The 23,069-nt window shown below is 44.4% G+C and overlaps 1 protein-coding gene and 1 long non-coding RNA gene across 2 annotated transcripts in view; one reads left to right on the top strand and one right to left on the bottom strand.

Moving 5' to 3' along the window:
• Positions 1-23,069, bottom strand: part of LOC138259282 (uncharacterized) — a 228,093-nt gene that overhangs the window by 2,993 nt on the left and 202,031 nt on the right. Inside the window, exon 2 of the long non-coding RNA XR_011198698.1 lies at positions 1,528-1,630. This is a non-coding gene — a long non-coding RNA (uncharacterized lncRNA). The remainder of the gene's footprint in view (positions 1-1,527; positions 1,631-23,069) is intronic.
• The window catches only part of SIRT2 (sirtuin 2), a 176,042-nt gene that overhangs the window by 107,661 nt on the left and 45,312 nt on the right, over positions 1-23,069 (top strand). The window contains exon 12 of the mRNA XM_069206900.1: positions 4,345-4,421. Coding sequence (XP_069063001.1) covers positions 4,345-4,421 — 77 coding nt within the window. The remainder of the gene's footprint in view (positions 1-4,344; positions 4,422-23,069) is intronic.

Genomic DNA, 23,069 nt, shown 5'->3' with positions numbered 1-23,069 from the left:
GCATCAACAACAATTGAGTGGGATGATTACATTATTCATCCACCATCTCCACCTTTACAACCTCCAGTAGACTCACCACCAGAAAATATCAGTGGTTTTCATAATATAATGGAATGTGCAGCGAAGAGATTCCAATTACCCTTAACCACCAAACAAACAGACTGCTTCTTATAAGATTTCAAGGAGCCAATGGAAAAGTTAGTGAAGGCAATACCCCTAATAGATTTAATCTAGCAAAAGGGTGTCCGTACTATGAACAATCCCGCCTCTACACCAGCAGTCATGCCCACACTGGATAAAAAATATAAAGTGCCAGATGATGCTCCAGCATGCCTCGTGGGTCATCCCAAGCCGGACTCCTTTATCGGTCAATCGACTCAAAGGCGCTAAACGAACCCTTCAATACCTATTACTACACCACCAGATAGATATGGATGCTGCCTTGATTACATTGGGAAGAGATTCTCAAGTATGGCAGGACTCACAGTGCGTGCAGTTGATTCCCTGGCAATTCTGGCAAGATTTGACAGACGTATGTGGTTGGACATGTCTCAATTTATAGATCTTCTACCAGACGACTCTAAAGAAGGGGCAATTAAGATTCTCCAGGAGAGAGAACGAGCCTCGGTGGAGCTAATAGACTGTGCCATCAATATTTCATCAACGGGATTTCAGAAGTTGGCTGGAGCAGCTTTACTCCAAAGGCAAGCCTGGTTAAAAGCTGCATATTTTAGACCAGAGGTACAGAGTAAAATTTTAGACATGCCTTATGTTGGTGAATCATTGTTTGGAAAACACATCGACAATGCCCTTCAAGCCATCAAGGCCGATACTGATACTGCCAGATTATTGGTAACACCACAAACTAAGAGACAGCACTTTCGAGGTGTCAGGGGCAGGTGCACCTTCTCCTATCCAGGAGGATTTCAACCCTATAGGCAACACTATCAACCTTATCAGGGGCAGTAACATTCCTAGTACGCCCAGTAATAGACACCCGCGTTCAGCCACTTACAAACAGCCAACAAGAGGAAAGCAGCACACCAGAGGGCGAGACACTACAAGGAATTACATCTTCTGGGAGGTTGCATTTCCTAATTTCTACATCAATGGTCCTGTATAACAACTGACAAATGGGTTCTAAATGTCATAGCCCAGTGACATAACCTCAAATTTGTCAACAAGCCACCAAATGTCCCACCCAGAAGTCCATCACCTCCATGTCTGAAACAGTTACTTTTGGAGGTTTCTCTTGTGATAAAAAGGAGGCAATAGAAAGGGTTCTGAAGTCTCAGAAAGGAATGGGATTCTATTCCTGTTTCTTTCTCATCAGGAAAAAGTCACGGGACTGGGGCCCGACCTTGGATCTGCAGAAATTAATCAAGTATTTAAAGAAGCAGTCATTTCGAATGATCACCTTACAAGACATCTTACACCTTCTAAACCTTGGGAATCACATGACAGCTCTCGACTTCTAAGACTCATATTTCCGTCTCCCCATTCATCCCAGACATCTGAAGTACTTACGATTCCATGTAGCGGCGCCCACCTCCAGTTGAAGGAACTTCCCTTTGGGTTGAAGTCAGTTCCGTGAATATTCTCCATATGCCTTGCACCGCTGGCAGCCCACCTCAGACAAAGAGGAAACCAAGTAGTTAAAATACTTGAATGACTTATTAATCAAAGCCCCAACATCTCAAAAAGGCATAGCACACTCGAAGACAAAGTTAACCCTCCTTGGTGTAGTTCTAGATACCAACACAGACAAAGCTTTTGCCTCAGTGGAAGGACAGAGGAAGATCCAGCATCTGGCCCAAAATCTCACCAAAAGAAAGTCCATTTTAGTTTGGATCTACCAATCGCTCCTGGGAATGCTGTCCTCCTGCATTTCTCTAATTCCAAATTGCAGACTTTACATGCATCCAATGCAAGAGGAAATAGACAAGCAGTGGACACAAGCACAGGAATCGTTTGACGATACAATTCAACTCACCCAAGTAATGGGCTCTTTCATTCAATGGTGGGCTCAGAAACACAATATCTCAAAAGGTATAACATTTCTACCACCAGTGGTAGACTTTGTTATTACGACAGACATGTCCCTACTGGAATGAGGCCCTCATCTTGAAGCTCTCTCAATTAGCAAAAAATGGTCCCCTCCAAAAGGAGGATGCACATCCGTCATCTAGAACTGGAGGCCATAGCTCTAGCCCAGATTGCCCAGACAATTCTGTTACAGAGAGCTACTCCTACGTTCAGAACAACCTTGCATACAGCTGCCACTGAGTCCAACATTATTATTATTAACAATGAACAAGGACCAGAGCTACACCCCAATCCGATGTTTCCGCATTTGTCAACCTGGCTCCTGAATTCCATGAATTGAAAACCTAAACATTTCCTCTGACTGTAGAGAAATTCTAGCTAAGGCAAGAGCAGACACAACCAACAAGTCATATAAACTGAAGTGGAAACGTTTTGTATTTGGAGCCAACAACCCAGTTTACACCCATTGTCTTCAGCTCCTGAACAGATTTTACCATATCTGCTACACCTAGCAAAATCCGGTCTCGCACATTAATCCATAAAGGTACATCCAGCAGCAATATCTGATTTTAGGAGGACTGACAAATCACCCTCTCTTTGGTCATCAAGGATCATCAAACAGTTCATAATATGATGAAGTCACCGTTGATGAAGGTGATTGCATGGAACCTCGGAAGGACAGCCGTAGGTAGGTCCTCCATGGTTCAGTGTACCAAGTTTGGCGGAGCATAAGAGTACCCTCGGCCATGACATATCGCCCCAGGGGATCAGAGTGTGTGAGATACGACCAGTGGGCATGCCATATAAAGGAGAACCAATGTGCCTGTGGACCCCCGTGTGTATCCTGCAGGATTGTGACGTTTAGCGAATCGTAGTACTTTTAATGTGGTCATTAAGGCCGCTGACATTCCATGTCGTCATGATAAAGGGACCCATGGCTTAGGCGCCAGAGACCTGTGTGCTTTTTCCACCATGAAGCACATGGACAATTGTGATATGGGCATCTAAGAGGAAATCCATTGTTACTGGAAGGTTTCTCAAGAGGAGCTCTTTGCTCCCTCAGGGAAGATCACAAAACAAAGGTTACAATATCAGGCTTGGTTTTCAGCATCCTCAGCGCTTTCCCCCAGGAGTTTCGACATAGCCATTATTTTAGAGACTGTAGATTGGACTTCAGCAAGGGTGTCTTCCAGAGCCAGGACCCAGCCCTCTGCCTTGATGACCCTTTATGCCACACCACGTGGCCCACAGGGTGCACCCGTTCTGCCGTGGGCATCTCTGGATGGTAGAGCGTCCAGCAGGTCATTGGTGGGGGTCCCCCTGGGCTCTGCAAACACCACAGAGTCTGGAAACTAAGGTCCCACCAGGGATGCAACAGTCCAACCACAATGTGTTCCAGGGTAGCCCAGATGGCGAGGAAGGGAGAAGAGCAAGCCCACGTTAATTGTGGAGGGCCCATAAGCTCTTCCCAGGCCCCCGTTGCATTGTGTTGTGAGAGGGATATTCCGAGCCAAGACGGGTTGACACTGGGGCAAGCGTCTGCCACTTCAGCCATGTTCAGGTGCATAGACGATGGGTTGGGCTTCCCAGTAGGGAAGAATTGGATGGGTCTCACACTGGCAGGAAGAGGGGGACCATGTTGCTCTAGCTTTCCCTGTTTTGATGAGCATGTGTGAAGGGTAGGGGGGTGCTTTGGTGAACACCTCCTGTAATGTCTCCGGGCATTGATGGGCCACAGGGGAAGCCATGTGTCTCTGGAGGGGTGGAGGAGAAAACCAGGCAGCCCTCACTGTCCTGGTCCTGCCACCCAGTCATTAGAGAGCCCCCGTGTCCATCGGAGGTGCTTGCCCGACGGCGCCACTTCAATGGAGCCATGCTATAGCCATCATTGCTGCAAGACTATGCCAACTGCGGCTTCTGCGGCTGGTAGTATCAAGGCCCCAATGATTCCTCAGAGCGCCCAGGTCCTCATGAACATTGAGGGGGTGTCTGGGCCTGTAGTGCCTTGTCAGCACCAGGATATTGGCAATACAGGGGAGGCGGGTCTGGAGCTCTAACAGAGAACGTCCACCATCTTGGCCCACTACCGTTCCAAAACCCTTTTCTCCCTAAGGTAGTATTTATTTCTGTCAATCTGTCACCTGTTCCTCTTTCCATCCTGCAACTCGCCGCAACAGTGGTTAATATTATCTGTCACCATACATCTCCTCTCACTTTGTCTATGTGTTTATTTACCACTCTTCCTAGACACTTCCTGTCTTCCCAGGCTTCTCATTTCTGTCTTGTTCTTGCTGACAGGATTTCCCAAAGGTCGACCTTCTGATTATCATGGGTACCTCTCTACAAGTGCAGCCATTTGCTTCTCTCGTCAGCAAGTAGGTGTCAATTATTTGATACTGAATGTTTACTTAAGTTGTGCTATGTCATGTTTGCTGCTTTACTGTATGTTACATAACATTATGTTCAAGGATGATTTACTAGGCAGAGGCCTTTATGAGGCCTTGAAAAGCAATATGATGTGTAGTTTTACTAATCAAAGGCACACAATTACAAAACTCTGCCAGTTGAACAGAAACGTCACAAACCACCAAACATGATATTCCTAAACGCAGGTACTTCAATACAGATTAAGGAGGTAGATTGAAGTTTTCGTATTTTCTAGGGGTTGCAACCATTGGTGAGGAACTGAGGATGTATGTTGTGAAGGGCATAATGCATCAAATACAGGTACTTGAATGTAATATTTCCACGAATAGATAGTGTAAGAGTTACTTTTGGGCCTAACTAACACTCTGTAATTGGTATATTTTAGAATTGTGCATATCTTGGTCCCTGGTGACGTTGTGTGCCATTTATAACTTTATATTTTTTTTAAAACCAATTTTATTAGGTTTTTGACATCTCAGACTTTCAGCATTGTCAGTTATAACTCCCCGGCCTACCCCCACAAGGAATCCGCAACCTCCCCATACATACAATAACGGTAGACAATTGCCCCCCCCCCGAGTCACTTACACTTGCATCCTTGTATATTTAGTTTGTGCCAATTCGTCATGCACTCTTTATTGATTCAAACTGTGATCTTGTAGTGTGGTGTGTCCATCCATTCTCTAGCTTATAAGGACCTTGAAGGAGTCAAAGAACACTCCATGATCTACATTGTCCTATTGCAAGACCGACCAAGGTGATCTTCTAGGCCACGACTCAGGAGTGTTAAGTTCTGGATCTTTCACACAGTCGATTGGTGCTTCCCAGGCATTGGCCATCTCAGGGGGTCCTTGAGCCCACCCGCCTCTCTCAATAGCACCTTCCTTCGCAGTATGAACATTTGTTTTAGTTCCTGTTTCCATACAGGCTATTGGGGACCTCCAGAGGTCTTCCAGTGCCTAGTGATTTCCCTTTTGGCAAGTTATAAGGCTAATTCCTGGAGTCAACTGGTAACTTTATTTTTAAAGGTGTGAGGAAACCAGCTGAGAAGACAATGGCCGGGAGGTATATAGAACTTCTTTTTCTATTACTGCAGCAACAGTGATAGTCACCTCCTCCCGGTAGCTCGTCAAGGAGGGCCAGGTCCATATCCTGTGGAGGAGCTCCACTCCCACTACTTTGCAGTGTGGGCACGCTTTATCAGTCATATGATAGAATTTATTAATGCTACCAGGAGTGAGTTATGCTCACTGTAGTATTAATCAATTTAAAAGTAGCATTTCTGGATACTTTGGGGATTCTTTTCAATTTGCCCCCCAAAGTCTCTTTTCAATATTGCGGTCCCCAGGTCTTCCTCCTGTTTCGCTCACAAGGATTCTAGTGGCCCAATCATGTCTCCTCTCAGCGCTCTGTAAATGCACGTTACCGCCCGAGAATTGAACGATGTAGTGGTAGCCCCTATGGGATTGAGGTTCCGTTAAGCATGTCTACCATTGTTTGCGGAAGGCTGCTGTTACCGCACTATGGATCAGAAAGTGACCTTGTGGGAGATTGAATTCTAAGCTAAATTTGTCAAATGGTAGAAGTTGCCCTTCTCCGAATGGTCCCCCATCCTAGCCATTCCTGTGGCCACCCAATCTTCCAATCCACCATGAGGCAGTACAGTTAATATGGTTATTGGCAGGTCAGGAGAGTATGGGACTCTGGTCTTCGTCTTTTGTACGCTGATATTCCAACACTTCCTAATGCCTTGTATCTCCAGAGTCCCCCCAGCCATAGGCCTTCTCACCTTCAGCAGCACTCCCAGCAAATCATGTAGCTGTGTAAGGCCTTGTCCCTCCCCTCGGCCCTGTACCTGACTTTTCACCAACCATTGTGTAAACCATTGGAGCTGCGCTGCTAAATACTAAGGGCCAGATGCAGCAAAGGGTTTTTCCCATTCTGTGTCAATGGGAAAATGTGATCGTACATATGGCCCTAAGTCTCATAGTCTGAGAGTGCCATCCCCCCTCGGATGTTGGGGGTGCAAGGTGACCAACACCACTCGTCTGCAGCCCGCTCCGCATAAAAACAAGGTGATCAAGGAATCCAACTCTCAGAACATCGACTGGGTTATCCGTTCTGCGAGCGTTGTAAAGAAATAGAACAACCTTGCTAGTGTCACCATTTGAAGTAGGACTGTCCGCTCCACAACTGACATAGGCAGTGTTTTCCAAAAGTCTATATGGGCCCTAAGTGACCTGATGGCAAGGCCCACATTTCCCTCTGTGTCTTATGCAAAATCTTTACTCCCAGGTAGGGCAGGCATTGAGGCTCCCACCGGAGGAATCCTAAGTTGTTCATCGAACCCCAACCCTCCTCCATCGGGAATAGACTGGATTTCTGCCAGTTCATCTTTAGACCCGACAGGAAGCCAAACTCGTCAAGCATGCCCCTGGCACCTGTGAGCTCCTCCTCCATATCCCCAAGGAAGATCAACAGGCCATCCACATAGAGCGCTATATGATGTTGGAGCATCTCCATCTGTAAACCCCGATAAAAATACTTAGGACCTTTAAAGTCCAGTTTCTGACTTCTTGAAAGACTGAAGCTAGACACTTCCTGATTAATGCCTTACTGTCAGATTTGTATCCACAATGGGCATGATTTACAATTATTTATAGTTATGTTCTTTGCTGCAGTATATATTCCTTAAATTCTTTGAGACCTGTTTAGTTTTTTTTCTCCATCCAAAGGCACTCTTAATAGAGGCTTCTGCCACTTTTGTAATGACTGGCTAATTCCTGTATTCCCTAATAATTATTTTTTCTTAACATAGACTTTATTGCATTTTCATATACAAGCCAGCGCTACTATCTGGTAGCGATTAGTGAAACATTATATCCATGTAGTCCACAAACAGAAAAAATGTAATGCAGGACACAATTACAAATATATGTAAGATTGAGTGAAGAAAATCAGGCTAGATTTACATTCTGTATTGAAATATCAGAAAATGCGATCCTTAAAATATAGCAAACAACCTCCGCCCACCCCTCCCCACAACCTGACATTGTCACTGCATAAATAGATATGTCTGTGTCATGTAAATGGATCTTGATGGCTAAATGAGAGCATGGGCCTTGGGGATGATGCATGCTCTGACCCGACGTCAACAGTGGGGTGAATCGTGAGAGGTAGTCCGTGGCATGCAGAGACCTATGTAAGCGTATTTCCGTGGTGCATGTGAGTACAGGGTAACTATGTTTCTCTTGGTGTAATGCGGGAATAAGCTTGGAGGGTTTGGCCATCCTGTAGATAAAGCATTGCCAGTGACAATAATTAGTCCTCATCAGACTCCTGAGATTTGAGGGATTCTCACAGAGCATCCCAATTCAATGCTATTTGGTCGCTTCCACAAGCCCCTATACTCCTCTCTATGTAAGACATTGCTTTCCGCCAGTCCCCAGCGCTCCACTTCCGTCTGCCATTGGGAGAACAGGGGCACTGCAAAGTCTTCTAGCTCCGGGTTAATAGGTGTTTAGTCACTAAGAGTGCCAGGTCTGCAAAGCAGACCATCAAACGGGTGCCCTTGGGTCGTGGATATATATAATCATAGTACACACTGTTCTGCCGTTTGCCAGTGATCTCTGTCAACTAGTTGTGATAGTGCACCTGGCATGTCTGCCCAGTAAAAGGATAGTGAGGTACAGGCCCACAGCATATGCAGATCAGCATCTAGAGCCCGAAAGCAGGAGCATGCAGGACATACTGCAACGACTAGGGTCATAATCTTCTCACTGTGAGGGTACCTGAAGACGTCAGGAGGCTGCGTAATGGCATGTTTGGGGCAGACGGTACCCAGGGGCAGTGTAGCGCAGCACCATCCTCCAATATTCAAGGGCAACATGCACTAGTAAGGTGCCAGAAAAGGGTAGGGCGAAGCCTAGGCAGAGGTGTCTATGCAGGGTACCCTGGTCAAGCATGGTGTTACAGTTTTCAATCTCCATAAGATTATGACCCGCTAACCAATAGTAAAGCCATTGCACCTGGCCTGCCAAACAGTAGGATTTAACATCTGGGGCACCAAGCCTGTCTTTGTCAGGTGGTAACTGTAATTTGGGCAGGCTAACCCTATGGCTGCCCTTTTCCCCCAAGACAAATAAATAAGTAAAAATGTTAGTAGTTTAAAATTCTAGGTCAGATAAGAAAGGGTTGATTCACAAAACAGTAGAGAAGTTGAGGTAGCATGACCATCTTTGCAAGGGTCATGTGGCCTGCCACTGATAAGGGTAAAGTGATCCAGAAGCTGATTTGTGATATAATGGATGTGATCGTTTTTTTGGAGATTGCCTTCCAACAAATCTAGTGCCCCACGGTATATCTGTATTCCTAACTAATGAAACGTCTGGGGTGATACCTGTATGTCGACCTCGCCAAAGGGAAGAACAGGTCTATCATAGGTGTCCTCAAATGAAAAGGCATAAGATTTGTCAGTGCTGAGGCAGAGAAGTCCCCAAACATGGAAAACAATGGGGACATCTCAGCCATCTCTATTCAGAGGTCCCTCTTATACACTATCATACATCCGCATATAAAACAATATTGCATGTGTCGTTGCACCTATGGGGATCCCCCAACTCTGTGCGTCTTGACAAATTCACAGCGCCAGAAGATCCAGCGCCAGAACAAAAAGTAATGGGGACAGTGAGCATCTCCTCGTGTTGCGAAATATCAAGTATAATGAGGAGATATGTAGACTCATCTGAACCCTCATGGTGGGAGAGATGTACAAAAGTTGTACCCAGGGAATGTAGTTGGGGGAATGCCATAACGCTTAAGGTCTTCAAGCATAAAGTCCAGCTTAATGTGTCGAAAGCCTGTCGGAGATCTAAAGAGAGGCATTCAGCCATCAGATAAATTTTACGGCCAGCATCCATGATCGTAAATGGTGAATGTTGAGGGAGGTGTTGCAGCATGGAACAAAGCTGCATTGATCAATGTGTACGAGTTGTGGAAATAGGGGAAGTAGCCTGCTTGTTAGTACTTTGCTCAAGATTTTGTATTCAGTATTAAGTAAAGATAAAGGCCTCTAAGAGGCCGTATCAGTTGGGGGCTTGCCTGGTTTTAAAAGAGAGGTAACTAATGCCTGTCTAGTGCTGGGTAGTAGCGTTCCTTCTGCCATAGAAGACTTATAGAGCTGTTTCAGTTGTGGAACCAGTCGTTTAATGTAGGTGGCATAAAATTTGATGGGCAGGCCACCTTTTGGAACCTCGTCTTTTGTTATGAATGAATTTGTTAAGTGCCCCACAAATTTCACCAAGGGTGGTAGAGGTGCCCAAGGTCTCCCTGTCTGTAGCTGACACATTGGGAAGCGTCAGCCACCCTAAAAGGAATGTAGGAATGTATGGCTGCTGTGGCTGTGAGGAGGGGAGGCTCGTACAGGTTGGTATAAAAACTACAAAAGGCAACGTTGATCTTCACCTGGGTGTTGACAGTGGTGTGCTCCGGCTTGGTTATAGTGAGGATCGGTGTGGACAGAGCCACAAGCTGAATCATGCGAGCCAGCAGTGCACTAGATTTGTCAGCTTCGGAATGGGGCATCTGCAAATAGGACTTATAATTAACCACTTGGATGCACTCAGGTACCTTAGTGTATTTAGTCCTGGCCTCTTGTAGCCTTGGTGCATGTGCATCATCTGCCGCTGCAGCCTGTTCAAGAGGGCCCAGATTAATTTCAACTCCGGTAAGATTGTGAAGAATCATTTTGCGGGCACTTAAGGCTACACTAATGGATGTCTCCCGCACCACTTTCAATGCCTCCCATTCCACCAATGGAGAAGGGGCCATATTAGAGTTGTCTGTGAAGTAGTGCTGGCCAGGGTCTCCCAGTCCTCCAGGAGCTGCGGTTGTAATCACCAGGTGTGTATTGGAGATGGTATTCTGCCCCAAGTTAATGTGAGTTCCTAGAGGTTATGGTCCCTAGGTATGTAGCATGGGTAACACTGGTATGGTGTGAGGTAGTGCAAAGAATCCTATAGAGGTGTGCATGTAGCACGTGTGAGGAAGAATAAAATGAGTATTCGGCCATGCCAGCCTTTTCGACTACGCAATATATTTAGAGAGGGTCCATCACTCTACCCACTGCTGTAGGGCCCTTGCCTGACACACCGATCCAGCGCTAAGCAGAGGTGAGTGGGAACTGTCCAAGTGGATATCTAGTATCACATTGAAGACCTAATAATTGCTGTTAAATTAATTTTCTGGACACTGAAGTTTCTGCTAAACAACATGAGTGTGGCCTGTCATCTATGTCTCATGGGATAAAAGAGTCTGTTGGTTATTCATTTTTCTCTCTAAAAGCACTTGATACCAACAAAACTTTATTGACTTTGATCTTTCTTACTTTTCCATGCATGTGATACACTGATGCTCAATGCCAGATGCTGTTAAAGTTATTGGTTGACTCACTCCCATCCATTAGCAGTTCTTTGAGTTGAGAATTTTTTGAGAGAATAAATGGCTATTACTCCAGTATTGGTTCTTTCATAGATTCACATGCTTGTATCCCCGTTGTAGGGATGAGAGTCCCACGGTCCCTTAGCAAAGCAATGCAGTGTTGGATATAGACTAGATAGGCCCTAGGCCCTTCAGATTAGTAACATATCATAGTAATTTTTTTTAATAGATACCAAACTTAAATTTCAGCCTGTCAGGCAGTACCTCCCTCTGGAACACTCTTGTGAGAAGCTCCAGTCCCTCAGATGTTCTACTCCATGTCATGTAAGGGAGTCTCCACTGACCTCTGCTCAGTTTTACCTTTCCAAACTTGTTCTAGGATATTTACACCTGCATCTTTTCATCATATATATATATAGAAAACACCTCTCGATATTTAGATTTGTTTTTATGTCCCTACGTAACTGAATTGCCTTCCTATTTGCGAGACACAAATGATTTTTTAGCCAAAATACATAACATTCCATGGCAATCCAGTTTTTTATTGGTCACCATGGATGTCACTGCTCTGTACACTTCCATCATGCATGAATATGGTATTCAGGCCTGTAGATATTTTTTGGGTACCCGAAAATAGAATTCTTGCAACATACCAACATGCTTTTAACTATGTTGAGATTCTGCCTTACCCATAATGTTTTCTTATTTGACAACGAATACTATTTGCAGAAACAGGGGACAGCAATGGGAGCTTCATTTGCTCCCACATATGCAAACCTCTACATGGGTTGGTGGGAAAAGGAGGTAGCGTGGTCTGACTCCAATAGTCACTACATGGAACGAGTGGTTCTATGGGTCAGATACATTGACGATCTTTTTCTCATTTGGGATAGTGATGAACAATCTTTAGCTCAATATGTAAATATACTCAACAACAATGAATTCAATATTCACTTGGATTTAAAATACAGTGCTTGCAGTATTGAGTTTTTAGATGTTCAAATAACCATCCATAATGAAATGTTGCAGACTACTATATTCCGCAAGCCAACTGCTTGCAATTCTATTTTGCATGGAAACAGCGGTCATCATAAAGCGCTAAAATGGAGCATTCCATACAGCCAATTTTTACGGGCACATAGAATTTGTTCAGATGATGAATGCTTTAACTCTGAAATTACCATCATGACTCAGAGATTTTTGGAGAGAGGTTATCCTCGAAAAATCTTAAAAGATGCCCATTTGAGAGTACTAAATATGTCGAGAGAAAAATTACTTTTTAAACCAGGAGGTAGTGATGATAAATCTCAAAATGAGAGATCACCTCCCAGGCTATTTTTTTAATTGAACTCTCAGCACACTCAACTAAGTAACATCATACAAAGAAATTGGCATGTTTTACGTCATGACCCTTTTATGAAAGATAGTGTGGGTTTACATCCTCAGATCACCTATCGTAAAACCCGGTCCATAGGGGACCATCTCACACAAAGTCTTTTCAGCTCCAAAATTAATCGATCTTGGCTATCCAAAAAAAGTCTGGGCTTTTGGAAATGTGGTCACTGTATACCACATTTGAGGGCAGAGTTTGTGAAATAACTGATCGGATTACCTGTGACACTGAGTATGTTGTATATGTAATTGAATGTGGCTGCCATAACAAATATGTAGGCAGCACCATCCACAAATTGAAAGTAAGATTTTTACAACATCTCAGAGCCATAAAGAATCACGATCCATCATATCCCCTAGCCAAACATTTCTGGGATGTCCATGAAGGTAACTGCAGGTCTTTGATATTTTATGGGATTAAAACTATTGCCCTCACTTCCCGGGGGGGAATAGAACTGCTTTGCTAAGACAAACTGAATCAAAGATGATCCTACTATTAGGCTCTGAAAACCCTTGGGGACACAATCTGGATGCGGAATTGTAAGTACATCTGTGATTTGTTAAATTTTCACATTCTGATGGAATCTCTATATGTGACAATAGACATTACAATGACATTTCCTTTTTCTTTAATGCATGTTAATATCAGCACTGAACTATGAAATAAGCACTTTTGAACAGAATGTTTATATCTCTTTTTACACCTAGTTGAGTAATTTTGCACATTAATTGAAATTATATTTATTTATTTGATACTTTAGAGTGAGTGTTAGGTTGTGCATTTGGGGTGTAGATTTTTAAATTGTATTGGTCCTTTCTTTTCTTTCAGGGGCCTGTTGATATATTTATATGTTTCACGTTACTATATGATCCTTTTGATGGGTGTAGGATTAACATCCAATAAGGCACAAATTTTTCCTTTTTGTAAATCATTTATTTACATCAACTCAGTTAATTTGACATTATGGCTGAGATGAAGTGAGATACTTAATAAGGAATTTACATTTATTTTCAACACTGGCTATAATGTAATGGGTATTTATACATTTTTAACATCTCATATATATAGTAGAATTATATATTTTTCTATGTGTATTTTTGCTATATGTATATATATCTTTTCTATGTGTATTTTTTCTATTTGTAGAATATAAATATTGTATTTATTGATGAATTAATAGATGTTTATATTACATTTTAGAAATTTATTTATACATATATTATTTATCTGTGATGCCAAATATTGTGTATATTTTACAAAATATACATACAAATATATATATTTTCACATGTTTAATATTTATTACATGGACAAACATTAGCCTGTGTACATTGTTGTTAGGATTTTGAAGAATTGGATGTTTAACTAATCATCTCTAGAATAGGATAATACAAGGGATCATATAAAATATATATATATAATGTGACATTTTCATTTTCATTTTATGTTTTATGTTTTGGATTCTCAAATATGGTAAAGTTTCAATAGTTTGAATTCAAGACTATTACGTTACAATATGGCCGCCTCTTTGAACAAGTCTTGGGCTACATTGTTGAAATCAAAGAAGGCCAAAAACAGTTAAATAGATGGTGTAAAAATGTCAGCCAATGTCCAGTTGAAGGCTTTTGCCGAAACGCGTTGACATTTGGCCGGGACAGCGTGTGTATTATTTGAATTTTTTCAATAATTTTTTCTTATATATTTTTTGTTATTTGCTCTACAAATTTATTAAATAAATGGAGCTGTCATTTTTTGCACATTAATTTCTTTTTAATGTGTTCATTCTCTACCTTTCTACGAGCTCTCGGATATTGTGCAGCCTTTTAGGTGCTTTACGGAGTTGCACCGTTCTTTGGAACATATATATATATATGCAAATTAATCTGCTCTCCTGCTTCAAATCTGACTCCAGAAATGTCAGACCAGGCTTTATTCCAGCCGTGTGGCACCTGTGGTACAAAGAGATGACCCTCATCAAGACTGCATATTATCCCTTTATCCATCTCACAAGCCCAAGAACTGCAAGGACTATCCTGCTTTCGCCTCGCTTTAAAAGATCGGGAAGGAAGGCTTCTTTTATGGCTCCAAAGCTAAGTAACAAGTAAGGAACCTGTATTAGACGAGGAGGACAGTGAAGATTCATCATCTTCCTCTAGGAGACTTACAAAAAGGGAGAGAGAGATTTCACAATCACATTCCTCTCAGGAACCTCCTAAGAAAGCCTCAAACAAGACCTCTCATGGGTCTCACAGAGAACACATCCCTTCTAAGTCTCCTCATGAAGGGCCAGAAAGAATCCTCTTTTTTTTCAAAACGATCCGAAGCAGCAAAGTCTGAACCCCCTGTTCCTCCACGTCAAGTTTCCCACAAATAGGAAACCTTCATTGGCTCTGTCAACGGAGAGATCGTTGAGGAGTGTTTCATCGTTGACGAGAAAATCGTGGTCGAGGAATATCACAACCACGGTAGGGTCTATGACCTCCACTGCCTGTAGGGTAACTACGCAGTCCACAACAGCATCTTTCTCAATGAGGACCTCCTCGTCAGTGTAGCAAGCCCCCATATCATCAACACTGAAAATAATTCCAGCTTCACTGACAGCATCATCGTCGTCTTCAGCACTCTCATTGACAACAAAAGTAACTTCAACTGCACTGTCCATCAAAGCGCTAACTATAACATTGATGATAATCTTGTCGATGAGAGAAAAATCTGCAGGAAAAGGCCAACATCTGCAAAAAACAAAATACATCACAAGAGAACATACTTCACCGGGTAATGTGTCATGTCTGCTTCTTACCCATCTCTTAGATGAAGAGGATTCTAATAAAGATGCTCCCTTTGAGGTTGTACATAGTCCCTCAGAATTGCATGTTAAATATCAACTGAATGGCGATGACAGTTGATACTACGACCAGGAGTACTATGCTCCTCAAGAACAGTTCCACTAGCAAGAAGAGATGGTATGCCTTCCTTCATCATTGGTATCTGATCTGCAGTTCATGCTAATGGCTTACTGAAGACATTTCCGACCATCATTTCCTTCCGTTAGACACTCCTCCACCTGCACACTCCCCACCAGTGCAGCCATAAAGTCCTCAGTTTCCACAGTCGTTAACTTCAGCCTTCTACTGCAAGGCATACACCACAAACTATTCCTCTCCAGGATCCCTCATCTTCAGACCAAGACAGAGAGTAAGGTGAGCTATGTGACATTCATACGAAATGAGGTAACTGTTCGATGGCATCTGTCGCTGTAGATACGCATGTTCTGCAATAGCTCGCCATCTGGTGTTGGGCCGGAGTGTTACAAGTTGTTTTTCTTCAAAGAAGTCTTTCGAGTCACGGGACCGAGTGACTCCTCCTTTTGTCTCCATTGCGCATGGGCGTCGACTCCATCTTCGATTGTTTTTTTTCCGCCATCGGGTTCGGACGTGTTCCTGTCGCTCCGAGTTTCGGAACGGAAAATTAGCTAATTTCGGAAGATTTTCGTCGGTATTGTTGCGTTCGGGATCGGCGTACTTTGATTCCACACCGCATCGAAGATCGAAGAGCCCCGGTGCCCTTCGGGGTAGTTTTTCGATCCTCCGTCGGGGCCTGGTCGGCCCGACCGCGTGCTGAAGAACGCCGATGGAACGGACCCCCCAAAATGCCACAATAAGTACCCTTACACAGACCAACACTTGGTCTGCAACCTGTGCCTGTCACCTGAGCACAGCGAAGACACCTGCGAGGCCTGTCGTGCGTTCCGGTCCCGAAAAACACTCCGAGACCGTCGAGCCAGAAGACTTCAGATGGCGTCCGCACCGACAGCCCAACGGGAGTTCGAGGAACAGGAAGAAGAAGGTACCTTCTCGATCCAAGACTCAGACTCCGAAGGATTCGACGATACACAAACCGTGAGTAAGACGTCGAAATCCACTCAGAAGAACATTTACAAGGCCCAGGGGACGCCACTGCCACCAGGCCATGGCTCCACCCATAAATTCGGTGACCGCCCGTCGGCACCGAAAAAGGCCCAAACAGTGCCGAGATCGTCCGACTCCGGTCGAGACACCGGCACGCAGCCATCTCGGGACCGAGAAAGTGCTGGAGACAAGCCTCGACACCGAGATGCCGGTGCCGACACGGTTCGACGCCGAGACAGCGGCACCGAAACAGATCGACGCCGAGAGGTTTCGGCCCCGAAAAAGAAAAGAGTCACCTCGGAGCCGAAAAAACACGCAGACAGGGTTTCGATGCCGAAACAAACTGCAAGCGACCCAGCTTCAGGCTCTTATACAGAAGAGCACTCGCTAACCTCCCAAATGCAGAAGCATAGGTTTGAGGAAGAGCTGCAAGCAACTGATGTGGACCATACGCAAAAGCGTATCTTCATACAGCAGGGGACAGGAAAAATAAGCACCCTTCCCCCCATTAGGAGAAAGAGAAGGTTGGAGTTCCAGACGGAACAGACACCACAACCAAAAGTGGTGAAAAGAGTTACCCCACCACCCTCTCCTCCGCCTGTGATTAACGTCTCACCAGCACAAACTCCATCACACTCCCCAGCTCACACCACCATGAGCCAGGGTGACCAAGATCAGGACGCATGGGACCTATACGACGCCCCAGTGTCAGATAACAGTCCGGAGGCATACCCTACAAAGCCACCTCCACCAGAAGACAGCACCGCGTATTCTCAAGTGGTGGCTAGAGCAGCACAATTTCACAACGTAAGCCTCCACTCAGAACAGGTCGAGGATGATTTCTTATTCAACACCCTCTCCTCCACCCACAGCTCCTACCAAAGCCTGCCTATGCTCCCTGGTATGCTCCGGCACGCAAAAGACATCTTTAAGGAGCCGGTCAAAAGTAGGGCAATCACACCAAGGGTGGAAAAAAAGTATAAGGCGCCTCCTATAGACCCGGCTTTCATCACTACACAGCTGCCACCAGACTCTGTCGTTGTAGGAGCAGCTAGGAAAAGGGCCAACTCTCACACATCTGGAGATGCACCACCCCCAGATAAAGAAAGCCGCAAGTTCGATGCAGCTGGTAAAAGAGTCGCAGCACAAGCTGCAAACCAGTGGCGCATCGCGAACTCCCAGGCACTACTTGCGCGCTATGACAGAGCCCACTGGGACGAGATGCAACATCTCATTGAACATCTGCCCAAGGACTTACAAAATAGGGCAAAACAAGTGGTTGAGGAGGGACAGACCATTTCCAACAACCAGATCCGCTCCTCCATGGACGCTGCAGATACAGCTGCACGGACAATTAATACATCTGTAACTATCAGAAGGCATGCATGGCTCCGAACGTCTGGATTTAAACCAGAGATTCAACAAGCAGTTCTCAATATGCCTTTTAATGAAAAAGAACTGTTCGGTCCAGAAGTGGACACAGCGATTGAGAAACTCAAAAAAGATACGGACACTGCCAAAGCCATGGGCGCACTCTACTCCCCGCAGAGCAGAGGGAATTACAGCACATTCCGTAAAACGCCCTTTCGAGGGGGGTTTCGAGGTCAAAGCACACAAGCCAGCACCTCACAAGCCACACCGTCCAGTTACCAGGGACAGTATAGAGGAGGTTTTCGGGGACAATATAGAGGAGGGCAATTCCCTAGAAATAGAGGAAGATTTCAAAGCCCCAAAGCCCCTACTACTAAACAGTGACTCACAGGTCACTCACCCCCTCCACACAACACCAGTGGGGGGAAGAATAGGCCATTATTACAAAGCATGGGAGGAAATCACTACAGACACTTGGGTTCTAGCAATTATCCAACATGGTTATTGCATAGAATTTCTACAATTCCCTCCAAACATACCACCAAAAGCACAGAATTTAACAACACACCATTCCAATCTCCTGGAGATAGAAGTGCAGGCACTATTGCAAAAGAATGCAATCGAATTAGTGCCAAACACACAAATAAACACAGGAGTTTACTCACTGTACTTTCTGATACCAAAGAAGGACAAAACACTGAGACCAATCCTAGACCTCAGAGTAGTGAACACTTTCATCAAATCAGACCACTTCCACATGGTCACACTACAAGAAGTATTGCCATTGCTAAAACTACACGATTACATGGCAACTTTAGACCTCAAGGATGCTTATTTCCATATACCAATACACCCATCGCACAGGAAATACCTAAGGTTTGTATTCAAAGGAATACATTACCAATTCAAGGTACTGCCTTTCGGATTAACAACCGCACCAAGAGTCTTTACCAAATGTCTAGCGGTAGTCGCTGCACACATAAGAAGGCAGCAAATACATGTGTTCCCATATTTGGACGACTGGCTAATCAAGGCCCATTCGTTCAAACAGTGCTCAAATCACACAAATCAGATCATACAAACCCTCTTCAAACTAGGGTTCACCGTCAATTTCACAAAATCCAAAATTCTGCCACGCAAGGTACAACAATACCTGGGAGCCATAATAAACACATCAAAAGGAGTAGCCACTCCAAGTCCACAAAGAATTCAAAATTTCAACACCATCATACAACGCATGTATCCAACACAAAAGATACAGGCAAAGATGGTATTACAACTCCTAGGCATGATGTCATCATGCATAGCCATTGTCCCAAACGCAAGACTGCACATGAGGCCCTTACAACAATGCCTAGCATCACAGTGGTCTCAAGCACAGGGTCACCTTTTAGATCTGGTGTTAATAGACCGCCAAACTTACCTCTCGCTTCTGTGGTGGAACAACATAAATTTAAACAAGGGGCGGCCTTTCCAAGACCCAGTGCCACAATACGTAATAACAACAGATGCTTCCATGACAGGGTGGGGAGCACACCTCGATCAACACAGCATACAAGGACAATGGAACGTACATCAAACAAAACTGCATATCAATCACCTAGAACTTCTAGCAGTTTTTCAAGCACTAAAGGCTTTCCAACCAATAATAGTTCACAAATACATTCTCGTCAAAACAGACAACATGACAACAATGTATTATCTAAACAAGCAGGGGGGGACGCACTCCACGCAGTTAAGCCTGCTAGCACAAAAAATTTGGCATTGGGCAATTCACAACCAAATTCGCCTAATTGCACAGTTTATACCAGGGATACAAAATCAACTCGCAGACAATCTCTCTCGAGATCACCAACAGGTCCACGAATGGGAAATTCACCCCCAAATTCTGAACACTTATTTCAAACTCTGGGGAACACCTCAGATAGACTTGTTTGCGACAAGGGAGAACGCAAAATGCCAAAACTTCGCATCCAGATACCCACACAAACAATCCCAAGGCAATGCCCTATGGATGAACTGGTCAGGAATATTTGCTTACGCTTTTCCTCCTCTCCCTCTCCTTCCTTACCTGGTAAACAAACTCAGTCAAAGCAAACTCAAACTCATATTGATAGCACCAACTTGGGCAAGGCAACCCTGGTACACAACGCTACTAGACCTATCAGTGGTACCCTGCATCAAATTGCCCAACAGGCCAGATCTGTTGACACAGCACAACCAAAAGATCAGACACCCAGATCCAGCATCGCTGAATCTAGCAATCTGGCTCCTGAAATCCTAGAATTCGGGCACTTACAACTTACCCAAGAATGTATGGAAGTCATAAAACAAGCAAGAAGGCCATCCACCAGGCACTGCTATGCAAGTAAATGGAAGAGGTTTGTTTGCTACTGCCATATTAATCAAATACAACCATTACACACAACTCCAGAACATGTAGTGGGTTACTTGCTTCACTTACAAAAATCTAACCTAGCTTTCTCTTCCATTAAGATTCACCTTGCAGCAATATCTGCATACCTGCAGACTACCTATTCAACTTCCCTATATAAAATACCAGTCATTAAAGCATTCATGGAGGGCCTTAGGAGAATTATACCACCAAGAACACTACCTGTTCCTTCATGGAACCTAAATGTTGTCCTAACTAGACTTATGGGTCCACCTTTTGAACCCATGCACTCCTGCGACATACAGTTCCTAACCTGGAAGGTGGCATTTCTCATCGCCATTACTTCCCTGAGAAGAGTAAGCGAGATTCAGGCGTTTACTATACAGGAACCTTTTATACAACTACACAAAAATAAAGTCGTCCTAAGGACCAATCCTAAATTTTTGCCAAAGGTTATTTCACCGTTCCATCTAAATCAAACAGTGGAACTTCCAGTGTTCTTTCCACAGCCAGATACCGTAGCTGAAAGGGCACTACATACATTAGATGTCAAAAGAGCATTGATGTATTACATTGACAGAACAAAAAACATCAGAAAGACTAAACAACTCTTTATTGCATTTCAAAAACCTCATGCAGGAAACCCAATTTCAAAACAAGGTATAGCCAGATGGATAGTTAAATGCATCCAAATCTGCTACCTTAAAGCTAAACGACAGCTGCCCATTACACCAAGGGCACACTCAACCAGAAAGAAAGGTGCTACCATGGCCTTTCTAGGAAACATCCCAATGCAAGAAATATGTAAGGCAGCCACATGGTCTACGCCTCACACATTCACCAAGCACTACTGTGTAGACGTGTTATCCGCACAACAAGCCACAGTAGGTCAAGCCGTATTAAGGACATTATTTCAGACTACTTCCACTCCTACAGGCTGATCCACCGCTTTTGGGGAAATAACTGCTTACTAGTCTATGCAGAACATGCGTATCTACAGCGACAGATGCCATCGAACTGAAAATGTCACTTACCCAGTGTACATCTGTTCGTGGCATCAGTCGCAGTAGATTCGCATGTGCCCACCCGCCTCCCCGGAAGCCTGTAGCGGTTTGGAAGTTACCTTCAATTATTTATATATGTATCATCTCAACCTTAAATAGGTGCATACTTAGTCACTCCATTGCATGGGCACTATTACTACAATTCAACTCCTACCTCACCCTCTGCGGGGAAAAACAATCGAAGATGGAGTCGACGCCCATGCGCAATGGAGACAAAAGGAGGAGTCACTCGGTCCCGTGACTCGAAAGACTTCTTCGAAGAAAAACAACTTGTAACACTCCGGCCCAACACCAGATGGCGAGCTATTGCAGAACATGCGAATCTACTGCGACTGATGCCACGAACAGATGTACACTGGGTAAGTGACATTTTCAATCTTCTGCCAGCACAGTCATCTCCAACTCCCCCACTTGCGATTTTCCTTCTGAGGACATAGGGGGTTTCCATAACCTGCTCGAAATCGCGGCAAGAAGGTTTGAACCCCCTAAGCCAACTAAACAGACAGACTGTTTTTTTTAATGATCTTAAAGAGCCCTTCCACAAAACCATCAGGGCTATTCCCATTGTTGATTATATATGAGAGGAGGACATAAAAACAATGAAGAATCCGATCATGGTAGCTGTGGTATTACTACGCCTTGGAAAAAAATACAAATCCCTGGAGGATGCTTCAGTGTGTGTCTCACTGGCCATCCAAAGCCTGACTCCGTGGTTACCAAGGCAGCCCAGCGTCGTTCCAAGAACCCTTCAGCATCTATTTCGGTACCTCCAGACAAAGAGGGTAGGCGCCTTAGCAACATTAGGGAGTGTTTTTCCTCAGTGTCAGCACTTTACAGTAAGAGCTGCAAACTCTTTGGATGTTCTTCGAGCAGACAGATATGGTTGCATATTGCCCCATACATAGGCAGACTTCCAGATGACCTAAAGGCGGAAGCGAAGAAGATCTTGCATGGTGGACGCGCTTCGTCTGAGATTATCGATTGCGCCATGGATTTTGCCAATCCAGATTTTCAACAGATTGCTGAAGCAGCAATCTTAAGGAGGCAAGTATGGCTCAAGGCCACTTCCTTCTTGCTGGATGTTCAAAATAAAGTTCTAGACCTTCCATCCGATGGCAAACCCCTCATGGGCAAACGCACTGATGATGCCCTCCAAACCATCAGAGTTAACACCGACACTGGCAAGTCATAATGGACCTTGCAATACAGGAAAATTCCTTTTATAGGGGAGGCTACCAGCATTACTGCTATCCAGCATATTCCACAACCTCTTACTCAGTTCGTCCTCAGTACCAACAGACAGCCAACACAAGCAGCATACACTAGACCACCTCTCAAAAGAAAATTGGGACAACAAGGAAGAGAAACAGGCCACCGTTAATGATGCGGTCCAGGCACCGGATGCTTCCTTTATGCCTACACCCAGCTTCGGAGGCAGACTATCCAATTACTTTCAATGCTGGTGAGAAATCACTGCGGACCAATGGGTCTCGGACCTTCTGAAACTCGGCTATACATTAGAGTTCATCCAAAATCCACCAGCAAACCTGCCCCAAACCTCCACTCAAAACATCTACAACTCCTCAAGTTGGAGGTCAAAACCATGCTCACAAAATGTGCTGTAGAGCAAGTGCCAATATCTCAAAAAGGGAAAGGCTTCTATTACCGTTCCTTGTTGGTCCAAAAGAAGTCAAAGCAGTAGCGGCCAATCTTGGATCTAAGAAACCTCAAAAAACAGTCTTTCCAAATGGTTACCAGCTTCTCAACCAAGGAGATTATGGGCCTGATCACAACTTTGGCGTAGGGGGTTAATCGGTCCCAAATGTGACGGATATCCCGCCCGCCCGATTACGAGTCCATTATATCCTATGGAGCTCATAATACAGCTGGCGGGATATCCATCACATTTGGGACGGATTAAACCCCTCCGCCAAAGTTGTAATCAAGCTCTCTATGTCAGCCCTCGAGCTTCAAAATTCATATTTACATGTTCCCATCCACCCAAAACACAGAAATTTTCTAAGATT

Source organism: Pleurodeles waltl, chromosome 9 (genome assembly GCF_031143425.1).
Source record: "Pleurodeles waltl isolate 20211129_DDA chromosome 9, aPleWal1.hap1.20221129, whole genome shotgun sequence".
NCBI lineage: Eukaryota > Metazoa > Chordata > Amphibia > Caudata > Salamandridae > Pleurodeles > Pleurodeles waltl.
Note: the sequence above shows the minus strand (reverse complement) of the source record. Positions and strands in the feature narration are given on the sequence as shown.